Raw genomic sequence first — 15,748 nt, forward strand, 5'->3', positions numbered from 1 at the left:
CCAGAGCTTAAGTGCCACGTACTCATGGACATGGTTTTCTGAACTCCCAGAGTAGGGAAGGTATGCTCTATACTCTTGAAGTATTATCCTTTGAAGCACTTATCATAATTGTCATTTAAATAATTGTACCTGGAAGTATTTGTCTCTCCTCTCCCGGATGGTGGTGCATTCCATGGGTGTAGGCTTGTTGATTTTGTTCTTCACTGTAGTCACTCCGGCATTTAGCCAGCACCCAGTGGGTATTTGCAGACTTGATAAAGAAATGAATGACAATGACTGAGACATACATTTAAATGCTTAATACTGTATATCCATAAGCCAATTAGAGGTGGTTGATTGGAAAGAGATAGGAGTGTGGAAATGAGAGCAGAATGGCATAAAAACTGTTATTTCATGGATATGAATACATCAGGGCTTTTGCTGCACTTATTCACAAAACCAAACAAATCCAGCCACACGAAGTTTTCATACTTCCTTGGTTTCCTGGAGTTGTGCTGCAAAGATTATTAAATCACCCCTGGCTGGTGTGAACCAAAGTGTCACAGGTTCGATTCCCAGTCAGGGTACATGACGGGGTTGCAGGCCATGACCCCCAGCAACCGCACATTGATGTTTCTCTCTCTCTCTTTCTTTCCTCCTCCCTTCCCTCTCTAAAAATAAATAAATAAAATCTTTAAAAAAATCAAATTTATAAAAAAAAGACTATTAAATCACCACTTGGATTTAATATATTTATTAAACCCTTGTTTACCAGGTAGGATTCTTCAAATAGGATCCACCTATAAATTCATAGTGAAGAAAATGGCATTTAAAATATCAAATGGGCTTAATTTATTCCTTGGTAAGAGATTTGGGAAAGAGCTTGAGAATACTGAATAATATGCATCTAAAACCATATTTTTTATTTTAAATATATATACCTATATATCTGATAGCTAAGATAGCATTTACTATAACTATATATTCTTTTTGCTGTATTTACTCATTATTATGCCATAGAGTGAACAATGCTTTGGAGTTTGGGTATCCTGAAAAGTCACAGAGTATAAGAAAACTTGCGGTTGTTGGATTTTAAAAAGTTATGTAAAAACTCAGAAGGAAATGATTATTTAAAGGAGCTAAGAGTTAGGAAATTAAACACTTCTCCCTGGATATGCTGCTCATTTATTTGTGACCTCTGGCAAATTATTAGCCAATTTTTTCAGGTCACTTAGTTTTTATTCCTCTAGCTATGAGACACAGTTGGTCATAATTACTTGCCTCGTATTGCTAAGAAATAGAGAGGCATTATTGTAAAACATTATGGAGGATTATAATTACTTAGGAATGCTAAATTCAAATCCTATCAAGTACTCCCAACTTGTGGTACCCCTGGCCTATGCCATACGTATATTTTAAAAGAGAAATGGAAATGAAAAGCATTGGCTCAGTAAGCCCACTGTATTCCCTTGTCTGGTGGGTAAAGGGTGAGTGTTTTGTTCCCTTTAATTTCAGGAGCCTTCCATTTGTTCATGGGCTGGTCTCCTGGGGGATGCAGCGCAGGTCTCTTGCTTCACTGTTGGGAAATGTGCTCTGACTTTAAGCCTGCATTTTCCTTGGCTGACTTTGAGAGCTTTTCATCTGGCAGAGCTGAGACACGCAAATGGCTGAAGCTCTTTTATCAGTTTGGCGAGGTGATTCTCAGAAGAAGGTTTAACACGTGAAGGTCAGGTAGAGAATATGCCAAGACAGGAATGCTGAACTTCCGTGTGGGCAGCTTTCTGCCTTTCCCCTTTCAGAGACGAGGGCCAGCCAAGTTTTCATATAGTGACGCTTCCAAACTTGGAAATTAAATTGATTGCACATAAAAGGAGAAATCTGGAGCATTTTTTAATAGGTTTCAATGTGAAGAGCTATTCAGATGTGTTGTTCCTTTTGGAAACAGTGGGACTTGCTTTAAATTTTTTTTTTTTAATCCTCACCTAAGGATATGTTTATTGATTTTGAGAGAGAGAAGAAGGGAGGGAGGGGTGGCGAGGGAAAGAGAGTGGGGAGGGAGGGAGGGAGAGGGGGAGAGAGAGAGTGAAAGAGAGAGAGAGAGGGAGAGAGAGAGAAAGAAAGAAAGAAATCTATGTAAGAAAGAAGCATTGATCAGTTGCCTCCTGTACATGCCCCAACCAGGGATCAACCTGCAATCTAGGTATGTGCCCTGATGGGGGATTGAACCTGAAATCTTTTGGTGTATGGGGTGATGTTTCAACCAACTGAGCCACCTGGCCAGGCCAGGACGTTGCTTTTCGTGTCATCCTGTTTTCTCCTTTTTTCATGTTGGATGTTGATGGCTCACAAATAGAAGTGGCCAGAGGTGTGCAGGCAGTTTGCGGAGGGAGTTGCGACAGCGGCATTCTGCAGGGGTTGCAGCCTCTGTAGCGTGGTGGAGGGGACCTCGCAGGCTTCCTTGTGTGCCAATGAACCGCCTTTCCTGTAGCGACTTGAGCTGGGGAGTTATGCACTGGGTCTACCATTGATTTATTTCCTTGAATATGTGTGTGGCAGCTCAACCAAGTGTTTTAGAGGCCCTAACTATTCAAGTGGTTCCCTAAGAAGTTTCAGTTTGTATCTATTCCCCAATACCTCTCAAAAGCAAACAATAAAAACATTCCATTTCTCTAAACAGCTTCCAGATATATTTTGGCTGTGAGTTGCTTGTTTTTTTTTTTTTTTTTGTTCAATTTGATTTTTGTCTGTTTGTTTGGTTCCAAGCATTGTACTTGCAAAATGATTTTCACCTTGTTACTCTGGTGAGTGTAAACAAAAAAAAATTAACATGCTGTGTTTTGTATATATTGAGTACTTAATAAGTGATTTTGAGCCTATTAGTATTTGTAGTTGTTAAATAAATCTGGCATTATAGGCTGTCTTTGTAATTGACTATCAGTTTTTGGATTGATCTGTTAAGAGGAAATGACTCTGTACCTTTCAGCTGGAGCCGCATACCTGTGTTCTATTCAGTCCACATGACTGCCCCACCCCCACCACCAATTTCCCCCTCCCCTCCCCTCCCCTCCCCTCCCCTCCAGAACCCCCAGGCTCCCTCCAGTCACTACCCAGGGCCAGCTTTGGGTAGATGCCAGGCTAACTGGTCCTTGTCCTTCAAATCCTAAATCCATCCAGCACCAAGCTCTTCCAGACTTCCTCCTGGGCACATTCAATGCAGGCATATTAGGCTCTGTGGTACCAGGAGAGGGCCTGAGGGAGCAGGGGGCCTCTCTGCTCCAGGCCTCCAGCAGGAAGGAGGAGCCCCCCTCCCCCCGCCCTACTCCTGGCAGCTTCTCAGGGGTGCCAAAAGATTCCACTCTTATCTGATCTAGCTTGTGTTGTGTAGTATACTGTAATCCCTAAGGTGCATGCACATTCACGGATGCGATTCCTACGTGCACACTGAGCACATCGTTGCTCTGGAGGTGATGGGGTGTCAGTGTGATCCCCTGAGCTGTCCGTTTCTTTAGTTTCCCTCTTCCTCCTCCTTCTCTTCTCTCCTTCTCTCCTTCCAAGCAAGTTTCTAGATGGAGTCATGTTCAGTTCTTAAGATCTCGTGATCACCATGAATTCTTAAAGAGGATGGCTGAGAGCCCTGCACTCACTTATTCTCGGAGCAACTGTAACACTTGTTGCTGGTGTTCCTTTGTCAAGGTGTTTAAAGACCTTCATTGAACTCGCTCTGCTGTCAGTCAATAGCCACACTGTTTTCATTCTTTCACGCTGCGGTTGAATGTCCACAGGGTCGATAGTGAAGGTTACACAGCCTGCATTTCATTGGTCAAGCTGTATACATTTTATAATTGCGATGAGCCTAATTTCATCAGTTTACTTAATCCAGACTTTTAAAAAGAATCTATTGTTTATTTTATATAATAATACATATTATAAAAATTAGGTAATAGAAGAAATCCAAAGAGAAAGTTTTTCAACCAGTTTTAATTCCACTACCAAGATTTCAATAGAACATTTTTTTGTTGTAAGCTAGTTAAGGTACATTTATGAGTAAATATTAAGTATATATTATAATTAACCAAAATGACATTGTACATAGTGCTCACTGATGCATTATTGAGTTTTAAGAAAATAAAGAGTTACAAGAGCCAAGAAAGTTGCTACATTTGTATCAGTGGTGAGATTTGGGATTATAAACTAAAGATTATGATTCTAAAGATGTTAAAATAAATATGAAATTGAATTACTTATTTCATTTTGAATTTTTAAAATAACCAACCCCTTGCAAAAAAACAGTAACTCAAAAAAAAAAAAACCCAAACGAGTGAGATTCTAAAACTTATAATATGTTATCAGATGCTGGGCCATAATTTTTCAGTTGATCAGGGACATCACATTAATCTCAGGTTAATCTGAGAAGAGTGCAGATACATTATGGTATATATACTGTATTTGTATGTGTATGTACATATGTCATAAATGGTGGTCATGGTAACTGAATGGTATAGACTGCCCTGAATCCTGTTTTAAAAATAGGTCGAGCATAGGTAAATGACAGATTGCCAAACAATGTCAAAAGTTCATTATTTGTTTGCAAGAGACCATCATTAGACATCTTAGGTGTGAAAGCATTTAAAAACTTATCTTTATACTTTTTATTATACATAGTTATAACTTGATTGCTTTTTATGAGATGAGATAAACCATAGGACAGATTCTCTCTCTGTACTGTATCTGTTACTTGGTACAGGTTTGGCAGAGCCCAGCTAGTTCAAAAGTCCCTCTTAATGTGCTCACCGTGCCTTGTTGGTGCTGGTTCTGTTTACATCTGTTTGGACTCCGAGTTCCTTGAAGGCAAGGTCTGCGTGTGCGAGCCTGCTTGGGCAGTGTCCCAATGCACACCCTGGAGCTGTGGCATTGACCAGTGTTCCAAAGGGAACGTCTGTTTTTTTTTTTTTTTTTTTGCAGTTGGCAGGAAGAATTAGCTCTTCATCCTTTTAAGAACTCCAAACCACACTTCCTAAATGTTAGTTTCTTATTCAGTCTTTTACACATTTTTTTTTCTATTATTACTATGACTGTTGCTGAAAAACTTGACCTATGACGGAAATGTTTATGATTTGGGAGTATTGAAAAAGGGGAAAATAACACAGTATTAGATTAGAGAGAGGATAGAGACCAGAGCACAGAGTATATATATTTTAAAAGATTATATTTATTTGTTTTTAGAGAGGGGGAAGGGAGGAAGAAAGAGGGGGAGAAAAATATCAGTGTGTGGTTGCCTGTCATGTGCCCCCATCTGGGACCTGACCTGCAACCCAGGCATGTGCCCTGACTGGGAATCGAACCAGTGACCTGTTGGTTCTTAGGCTGGCACTCAATCCACTGAGCCATGCCAGCCAGGACATGGATCTTTTGTTTGGAGTTTGGATGGTTTTTGCCGGTGAGGGGAATCCATTACATATTTAGGCTAAAATAGGGACGTGGCATGATATGCTCTGCAACTTAAAATTAGAGTTATTCTGACCCTGAGGCAGAAGGAGAACTCAGGTGCCTCAGACTGGAGGCGTGGACTGGAGTGATGGTGGGGAGAATGTGTGTTTGGAAGTGGAAATGAGAGGTGGGGAGTGAGTGAAAGGGGAATGATGTGTTATAACTGCTTTGTGTTTTGGTCTGAGCGGGTATAATGAATGACTCACTGGTACTTTATATTCAGTCATGTTTCCTGGTCTGTGGATGGTGGTGTGTGTTCGTCCTTTCCACCGAAATTATTGATTCCTCGGAGGACTCAACTGTTGACTAAATCTTATACTTCACCTGCATGTGGTATGTTCTGTGCAGAGATTGCTGATTGGCCCCTCTGTGAGCTGTGATGCCTGCAGACAAGATTTATTTATCCAGCACAGTGTTTTAGGAAATTACAAATATCAGGAGGTTATACATATAAATTCAGATTATCAGTTTCTTTTGAAAAACTGGAAGCCCTAACACATTCCCACATGGCCACCATTGGTTGGAACTGAGCCTTAGCTGTTGCTTTGGACCTTTAGAGGTGGCCAGTTCTCCCGGTGGTCTGGGGCCCACCAGGTTTCCTTCGCTTCATTGCACCATCGCGTGTGCATGCCATGTGAGTTTGCAGCCCCTGCCTTCCCACCGAACCCGGTTTCTGCTCATGCATTGTGCTGACAGTTTTCTTCTTTTCCCTGGCACTTCTAAATCAGGAGCCTCAGTGGCCCAGCTGCGGGTATTAATGCTGGTGCTGCTCCTCAAAATGGTGGTGTTAGAACTGGCGCGAAGAGAGGGCCAAGAAGTGCAGGGAAAGTGGACGAGAGGAGGGGTAACCGCAGCTGGCCACCTGCAGCTTCTGCCTCTGGACTCTCGCCGTGCTGCCTGTTGGATTTTTTTAAGGTTGAATGTGAACCAGGGCTTATCTGCCTTCCGTGTTCACATTTGTTCATTTGTGTTACTTTGAGTTTATTGGAAAACTGTGGAAACCCTGTCTTGCACGGATGGGGAGGGTGACTTGAACTTGGCATTGCTGCAGGACCAGGCACAAAGGAGGTTTTTGCTGAGTATTTGTCTGATTGAATTGTGAAACTGTTCTCTCTGTCAGAGAAGTCTGTGCAAATACGTCTTTGCAAAGAATTAAAAATCGGAATAAGAGGTTAACAGTCAGGAAGAATGTTTTTATTTTTATTCAGCGACGATTTCTGACATTTCCAAAGTATTTCTCAGGGTGGATCCCATGTTCAGAGCCTGTGGTCTGAAAGCAGCAGCTGTGCTTTAAAGCCACGTGCTTGGAAAAGTGGTCTTCGTCGTGAGTTCACTTAAATGTGACATACGTGTATCTTGATGCCCTCCTTGGGGGTCATGAAGTGTAGTGCCCTCTGTGCTTCTCTCCATCTCCCCAGAATGATTAAGTGTTTTCTTCCCTGTGCGGTGCAGTCCTGTGCCCTCGTAATTGTAGCTGCAGTTTGGCACAGGCTTTGAGAATGTGAATTTGGAACGGAATTTTGTGGCATCAGATCCTGGTTCTGACTCTCCGAGTTGTCCTGTCACCTCTCTGCCTCAGTTCCCTTACCTTAAAGTACTACCATAAAGAAAATTAACACAGGTAAGCATTATATTGACATCTCTATGAATCTCCTGGAACATGTCTAAGTGGCTGCTATTACTTTGTTGAAGAACACTTCACATTTCTACTCGCTGCTGCAGTGTGACCCACAAGCTAAGAATGGTTTTTATATTTTTAGGTGGTTACAAAAAATCAAAAGAGGAAGAGTATATTGTGATATGTGGACATTATATTAATTTCAAATTTCAGGGTCCACAAATAAAGTTTTTTTGAAACACAGTCATTCTTCTCACTGGCTCACTGGTCTGTGGCTGCTTTCACATTACAACAGGGCAGAGTCGTTTCAGTAGCGACCAGTCACCTGGCTGGCAGGGTCTAACCTGGGTACTCTCTGAACCTTTACAGCAGAAGTTTTCTGACGCCCTGCTGTAGGGCACAAAGCACTGAATCAGCACACCGACAGGGGTCGCTCTCCCCGGTGTAGGCAGAATTGGCCACTGGGCATATTCTTTCCCTCCTGGTTCTTTCCCTCCATCTCTGGGACATTCTATGCAATAACTTGAATTTGTTGGGTGTAAATACAATAGTATTTGTAGTGGTGACCATATGTGTAATGAGTGCGGCTCTGTTTTCCGGGTCATTTTGAATCATAGTTTGGATTCGTCTGAGCACAGGCTCCTTCTTTCACTCTGTTGGGGAGGAGATTCACTGGCTGTGTTCTCCCCTCTTTGGCCACCCCGCGGGTGCACGTGGGCCTTCTGAGGGCACCAAATGGGACTACTCACCCATAGGACCATCACCGGGGCATGAGGGGTGGGGAAGTATTGGGAGAAGGGGACACAGCACAAAACATATTTCTTATTGATTGCTATCAATATTTATTTGAAATTTTGAAACAGAATAAAGAGTTGTTGTTACTGTAGTGTTTTTGTGTTTAAAGAAAATAAAGGCATTGATTGGTTCCCCTTGCCCGACTGAGTGACTTCTAGAAAGACGGGACCGTGTCTCGGTCATCTTTGTTTCAACAGAATGCTCCACACGGAGTCTTTCTCAAAATGTGTTGCTCAGTAAACAAATGAAGGAATTGGATAAGGGAGGGATGAAAAGAGTGTCAAATCCAAAGAAATTAATGCTGCCTCTTAATTAATGCCTCCTACTTCACCGCTGAGCAGTGGTGGAGCTTAAGGAAGAATCCAGGGAGTTTGCTGCTGAGCTGTGCCATCTCGTGGTGCATACCTAACGCTCAGGCGTGCTTTGTATTATTAGCACAGTCGGTATTTTTGAATGGGATGTATCCATTTGTGTCATCAATGAGTGAATTCAATACCTAGAAGATCTTTCACTGTGAATTGGCACTACCATGTACTCAGATTTAGAGAATGCTCTTACCATCCTTCTTGGGATGAAGAAATCCTTATTTTTTCTGTCTTTTCAGACATTGTTGAAATTTTATGGCACCTTTATGACAGTAGAAATATTAAAGTTGTATTTGTGAGATGAATGATGATATCAACTATTTATGGAACATCTGTCATCTTGTTTAGTAGATGAGCAAATAAGACACCGAAAGACCAAGTAACTTGCCCAAAGTTATATGGCAGGTCAAAGGCTTTTCTTGTCTACAGTGAGGTCATAGACAGACATTCATAATTAGTTGTTATATGTCCAAATTAGAGTACTTTATGTTATGCTGTTTTATATTATTTATAAGTGTACAGGAATTTGAGAAGGGGTAAATGCTGCCTAGACATAACTCAGCCACCCTTGTCATCATTATTTCCTAAGATCCTTTCTATGCTAAGATTGCCCTATTTGTTTGTCCTATGAGCTTGACCTATATTCTTGCCTCTTCGCTCTAAGACCACAGTATGTTGCTGCAGTGTACTTTGATTGGAGGAGAAAGGGGGAAGGTAGGAGGCAGCAGGTGACTAGGGTCACTCTGCCCTTTGCTTTCACTGAGAGTGGGCAGCACGTCATTCAAGTGCAGGGAACTTGCCCTTGTTCTGCCTCCCAAAGTACTTCTGTCCCTGGACCATGCCTCCTGCGGCGTGCAACTCTGTTTGTTACTGTGTGACCCGTAGAGACAATCTGTGTGTCCCTGACACCATTGCTGCTCATGAAAATGGCAACTGGGAAGAAAAAAAGCAGCTTCGTTACAGATACAAATGAGTCATCGTTTATTCTTTACTGGTTCGATGCTGGAAACTTGACCGTGCTTCCCTCCTTCGGTGTGTTTGGACTCTGGAAAAGCCGCATGTTAGAAATCACTAGTTGGCAACACATCACGCTTAATTAAAAATGTAATGAATCAATAGGAGAGGGAAAAAAAGAGATAAATGTGAAATTTCGGGAAACCTCCAGATGGCTCTCTTCCCCCTCCTCTATTTCAAGCTCAGAGTAAAATTTTGCCTCACATGACTTTATGTATATGTTTTTAAAGGGAAAAGGGAAAAAGGTAAAATAATTATTGGTTACAAAATATCTTTATTATTGGAAGGAGATAAAACTATTCATCTCTGTGGAGATTTCATATTAGAAGGGAATAATTTGATACAGTGGAGTGGCACAATATTTATGACATTGGACTTTATAGTTTTCTAGATATTTTCACATAGTATAAATTATTATTATTATTATTTTTTTAGATTTTATTTATTTATTTTTAGGGAGGGAGGGAGGGGGGGAGAGAGAGAGAGAGACAGACAGACAGACAGACAGACATCAATGTGCGGTTGCTGGGGGTTCTGGCCTGCAACCCAGGAATGTACCCTGGCTGGGAATCGAACCCGGGACACTTTGGTTCCCAGCCCATGCTCAATCCACTGAGCTACGCCAGCCAGGGCTAGTATAAATTATTTTATCTTTACGATAACCTGTGATTTAGAAAGAGGTTAAATAGCTGACTTAGGTTCACCAGCAAATTACTGGTCAGATCGGGGTTCAAACTGAGCTTCCTGATTCTCTGTATGGGGATCGTCCAGGTGCACACAACCCCTCAGTTCACCCAGGCAGGCAGGACGGAATCTGCCTGGGACAGGCTGGGATCTTCTGCTTGCAGACATCAGAGGGCCTGTGTCAGTGGAAGATGGCGCTATTTATCAGTCGGGGATGAGTGTATGGGTTTAAGAATTCTATAAACTTTGCCATTCAAAACATTGGACTGATACTGGACTTTGACACAGAGCCCGAAGTGTCTTAATCATTCAGAAATGAATAGCTACAAGTATGGACCTAGCACCTAAGCGGTGAGAGTTGATGATGAGAGTGGAAATGACTGTTCCCGTAACGGAAAGGCAGAAAGGCTGTATCATCCCATGGAAGTCAAGTGCCGCCATCCCCGCACACTTTTCACCGGCCTCTGCACACGGGCGATGTAGACTCATATTTTTACTACATCTTTTTCTTCTTCCTTCTCAGGAGCATGTACCATCGTCAAGGCTTCTTGGCATTAACCACAGCTTTATTTGCCCTCTCCCTAAGAAATAATGCAATTCACATCCTTCAGCTTAAACCATTTGTGGTGAGATTTTGAAGTTCTCTGTATTTGCATTTGTTCTTCTATACAGGGCAAATCTGAGGAGTCTGCTGATCATCTAGAATTTTTTAAAAGATTTATTTATTTATTTTTAGAGAGGGAAGAGAGGGAGAAAGAGAGAGAGAGAGAGAGAAACATGAATGTGTGGTTGCTGGGGGCCATGGCCTGCAACCCTGGCATGTGCCCTGGCTGGGAATCGAACCTGAGATACTTTTTGGTTCCCATCCTGCGCTCAGTCCGCTGAGGTACGCCAGCCAGGACCTAGAATTTTTAATTAGAAAAAAAATAAAACCGTTTACTTGTCTGCCAGGCACGTGTGGAATTTCTGCAGCAGAATTAACTGGTACCCTACTGTTTGTTCTGTAGAGCGGGAAGCCTCCCATCAGTGACATGTTCACAGACCTCAAAGATGGCCGGAAACTGCTGGATCTCCTGGAAGGCCTCACAGGGACATCACTGGTGAGAGCGGTGGGCACAGAGGACGGGCGGGTTGGGTGTCTGCCTCTGATCGTTAGCGATGCTCGAGGACCCACTGGGGCTGCTGAAAATGTAAAGGCTGAAATATGAATGTTAAAAAAAGGCGTTCTAATGAATTCTTTGATAGAGCAGTATTTCGGCTTTCGGGGGGGGGGTTGCTCTATGTTTATTAAAGATAAAATTACATTAAATGTTTATTGCTCTCAGACAGCCTAGTAGAGAATCATAAAGAAGAATGAACATATGAAGAGGGGGTAATGTTTTGAAAAGTAGAACATGTAGCAACACAGTTAAATGTTATTTAACAGTTATTTAAACAAGGTTGTTAAAACGATGGCATTTATTTTTATTCAACTTTTCAGTATTATCTTTATGTTTGTTTCCCCATCAAATCCGACTCTACTACTTTATTTGCAAGATACTGCATGCTCTCACAGAAATAACATGGCTAATGAAGAAGATACATTTCATGAATACAGACTTTAACACTAGAGTTAGAATTACTAAAAAGAGTTTCATAGGGATGCACTCCCACAGATGAATTCCTTTCTTGCTGAAGTGTGGGGTGTCACACTGTCCCTTTTGCCTTCCAGATGGTGGGTAGGCCCTGTTGGAGAGGCGGCCGATCCCTCTCTCAGATAAGATTCCCTGGCCAGTGAGGCAGCAAGAAGCCACCCAGATCTCCTTTCCCCAGGCTGCAATTCCTGCCCTCCCAGTGGGTCCTTGTAATGCTAGCTGGAGCCTGGGGCAGTGCCTCTTAGTGCCCCCGGCTGTGCCCACACTAGTGCATACGGAGGTGACAGAATTTCGAAATCTTCCTGCATCCAGACCAGTTTAGACAAAAGGGGTTTTGTCCCCCGAACATGTTTGCACATTGGAACCATCAGGGAATTCTAAAAGTTCCAAACTGGACTGCATCCCAGACTGAGTCACAATCTTTGGGAGTGGGGTAGACAGAGGCAGTGGCATTGTTGGAAGCTCCCTAGGAGAATTCAGTGCACAGACAAGCTAGGGAACTACTACGTTAAGATGTTGTCATGTGGGATCTGTCAACACGAGCCCCCACGTGACCCGAGACACAACCAGAGCTCCTGGCACAGAGGGGGCTCTCCATGCCAAGCTGCTGGTCTCTGTCCATCTCAGTGCCGTGTTGTTCTCAGGATGCGGAGGGACTGTCTCATCTGATTCTGTGTTTTGTTTTCCAGCCGAAGGAACGTGGTTCCACAAGGGTACATGCTTTAAACAATGTCAACAGAGTGCTGCAGGTTTTGCATCAGAACAACGTGAGTGTGTTGTGTGACTGGGGTTCTCCTGAGCCATCGGGATTCTCTGTTGTTGAAACCAGCCACCTGCTCTGTGCGTTGGCATCCACTGATTTTTGAAAATGTCTTTCTCATGAGAAGTTTTGAAGCTTTTCTATGAATGAAGGAGTAGTTGTGCTTTGTTTGATTACTGATCTAGTGTATAATTGATATAGTTTTGAGATTTAAGTTTACCTGATCCTCTAAAATGAAGTCTCTCTTATTATCCCCTTGTATTGCTGTCCGGCTGTGCTAAAACAACACCCCGGGGCCTCTGTGGAGAAATGGTCTTAACCCTGTTTTATTTATTTTTTTAAAATTTGTTTTGTTAGGTGGATTTGGTGAATATCGGAGGGACTGACATTGTAGATGGAAATCACAAGCTGACTCTGGGGCTGCTTTGGAGCATCATCTTGCACTGGCAGGTGGGAAACTTTCAATCACTTAACAGGAATGAAAAAGGTGCCATTTGCGTGTTAGTTTCCTAAGGCTGCCATCACAAAGTGCCACAGACTGGGTGGCCTCCACGATTCTGGAGGTTACAGATCTGACATCAAGGTGTCAGCAAGGTGGTTTTATTCTGTAGCCTCTCTCCTTGGCTCGTATAAGGAAGGTCCCTTTCCCCTTTGTCCCCACGTGGCCTCCCTCTGTGTGTGTCTCTGTCCTAGTCTTTTCTTCTTCTGCCAAGATACCCATCACATGGGATGAGGGGCCCCCCACGTGGCCTCAGTTTACCTTAATTGCCTCTTTAAAGACCTGTGTCCAAAGTCATTTACATTGTGAGGTACTGGGAGGTAGGACTTCAACATAAGAATTTTGTGGGGGACACAGCTCATCTCTTAACAATTTGGAATGGAAGAGACTGACAAATGGCTCTGTTTTTCCTGGCATAGAAGAAAGAAAGTGTCTTTTTAAAAATGTGGAATTTAAAAATTTCAGACTTATCAAAACATTGCAAGAATAGCTCAAAGAATTCCCAGGCACCTTTGACTCAGATTTCCCAAATGTTAACCATTGTTTCCTCTCTTGTATTCTCTTAGTGTAAACACTCCAGTGTGTATTTTCCAAGAACAAATTGTTCTCCTAAAAACACAGAATTCTCTTTCATAACTACAATATATTACCATGATATAAAATGTATACTGTAACATCAGTATTTCTAATGTATAATTTCTCTTTCATCTTCTTTAATGTTGAATAGTTTCTGAGTCTTTTTTTGTGCTTTATATTGACACTTTTGAAGAGTACTGGACAGCTGTTCGGTAGAACATAGCTTCATGTGAGTTTGGCTGATATTTCCTCATGATTAGATTCGGGTTACTGATTTGGGCCGGAGTGCCACAGAAGTGACGCTGACTTCTCCTCAGCGCATCACCCCGGAAGGCACTTTCTGTCCATGTTTTTTTTCTGGCAGGGTTAGCTTCATCTTTTGGGTAATTGGTGTCTCCATGGTAACACGACTGCCCTACATTATTAAAAAATATCTTGTGAGAAATACTTTGAGACTGTGTAAATAGCTACATATCAAATCTTTGTCCATTAGTTTTAAGACCCATTCATAATTCTTACCTGATCGCTTATTATTATGATGCTGGGCAAGTAGTGATTTTCTAATGTCATTGTTCCTTCTACATTTTATGAATTGGCTTTCTACTTGTAAGGAAGAGCTTTCCCTTGTCTTATGTTCTTTTTTTGTCTGTTTTTACCTATCTACTTCATTCTTCATTCAGTGTACACTCAGTGAACACTTGAATTTTTACTTATTTAATAGGTTATAATTGTTTGCTATGATTATTTTGATGCTTAAATTATTCTAGATTTGGCCCGTGCAATTCCCTTTAAATCATCTCTTGTATCCTTTCGATATGCCCACATCATTCTTGGAGCAGTTCCTTAAAACACATGTGTTACTTTGGACTAATGATGTAAAACTTAGTTCTTTATTGTAGTCAGGAAAGGTACTTCATTCTAATGTTTATTGTAATCAAACCAGTGTAAGCCTCACCTTTAACAGGAACCTAAACAACAAAACAAACAAACAAGCAAAATGTAACCAAAGACACTGAAATAGAGAACAAGCTGACAGTGTTCAGAGGGGAGAGGGGAGGGAATTTCAGAGGAAAAGGGGACGGGTTTGCAGGAACAAGTATAAAGGACACATGGACAAAAACTGGGGGGGTAGGGTAGAAATGGGAGGGAGGTGGGTAGGGCTGGGGCGGGTGGGCTGGGATGGGAGTAAAGACAGAAAACTGTACTTGAACAACAATTAAAATAAAAAAAATAAGTATTGCTTAAGATAGAGAACATGTGGCAACGTATAAAGGTGAGAGAAAAATCACCTCTAGATTCATGTTAGTACCTCAACATAATCACTGTTTCAAGTGCACTTACCCTCTGGGGTTTAAAGGGAAATTTGAAATAGATTGAATGCCAGTGACCCGATCCAGAGTAGTAGTTACTGTGCTAGCCCTCCTCCTTCGAGGGCTTGATCGCACAGCCTGTGTTAAGAGTTGGCCGGCCTGGTTTCTCCCACGCAGGTGAAGGATGTCATGAAGGACGTCATGTCCGACTTGCAGCAGACGAACAGCGAGAAGATCCTGCTGAGCTGGGTGCGCCAGTCCACCAGGCCGTACGGCCAGGTCAACGTGCTCAACTTCACCACCAGCTGGACAGACGGGCTCGCCTTTAATGCCCTGCTCCACCGGCATAAGTGAGATGCGACTGTACCGAGCCGTGGGCTTTCCAAATTTATACCTCCTCCCTCCCTCGCTCCTGCTCCCTGAAGCCCCTCACCCACTCCCCAGCTCTCCTGTCTGCACACCTCCCACAGGGACGTTAAGGGAAGAACTAGGATGGAAGGAAACTGCTCGTCAGGTCTTTATTCTGTAGGACTTAAATGGCACAGTGCAGTGTCCGCGGTTCCTTCTACATAGTTACAAGTTAAAAAATGTAAAGGAATCTACGTAGTTCAGTCCCACTCATTCAGCACTGACCAGTAATATATGCAAAGTGTTGTGCTAGTACTCATTCCTATACCGAAGGGAAAATTCTATAAATTCAATGCAATCTCAGTTAAATATAGAAAATGATTTTTTTTTCCATGAAACTTGTAAACAGATTCTAATTATATGAAAAACCAAAGGCCAAGGAAGAGCCAGTGCCCTTGTGAAGAAGAACCAGGCTGAAGTATTGTACTTCTCAAACAGAAACCAAACCTAATTATGAAGCTACATTAATTAAAATAATGTAGTACTATAAATAAGTACAGTAATATAATTATAGGCTGAACCACACAACATCCCTAGTACTAGACCGTTTCAGACACTCAGTGTGACAATGGCCGTTTCATTCTTCAACCAAACAGAATAAAGGGCTCGGAAATAAAGG

At 42.3% G+C, this 15,748-nt stretch overlaps 1 protein-coding gene across 1 annotated transcript in view; it reads left to right on the forward strand.

Moving 5' to 3' along the window:
• The window catches only part of UTRN (utrophin), a 504,099-nt gene that overhangs the window by 93,479 nt on the left and 394,872 nt on the right, over nt 1–15,748 (forward strand). The window contains exons 4-7 of the mRNA XM_028510941.2: nt 10,950–11,042; nt 12,266–12,343; nt 12,694–12,786; nt 14,899–15,071. Coding sequence (XP_028366742.1) covers nt 10,950–11,042; nt 12,266–12,343; nt 12,694–12,786; nt 14,899–15,071 — 437 coding nt within the window. The remainder of the gene's footprint in view (nt 1–10,949; nt 11,043–12,265; nt 12,344–12,693; nt 12,787–14,898; nt 15,072–15,748) is intronic.

This window comes from Phyllostomus discolor, chromosome 4 (assembly GCF_004126475.2).
Source record: "Phyllostomus discolor isolate MPI-MPIP mPhyDis1 chromosome 4, mPhyDis1.pri.v3, whole genome shotgun sequence".
Lineage (NCBI taxonomy): Eukaryota > Metazoa > Chordata > Mammalia > Chiroptera > Phyllostomidae > Phyllostomus > Phyllostomus discolor.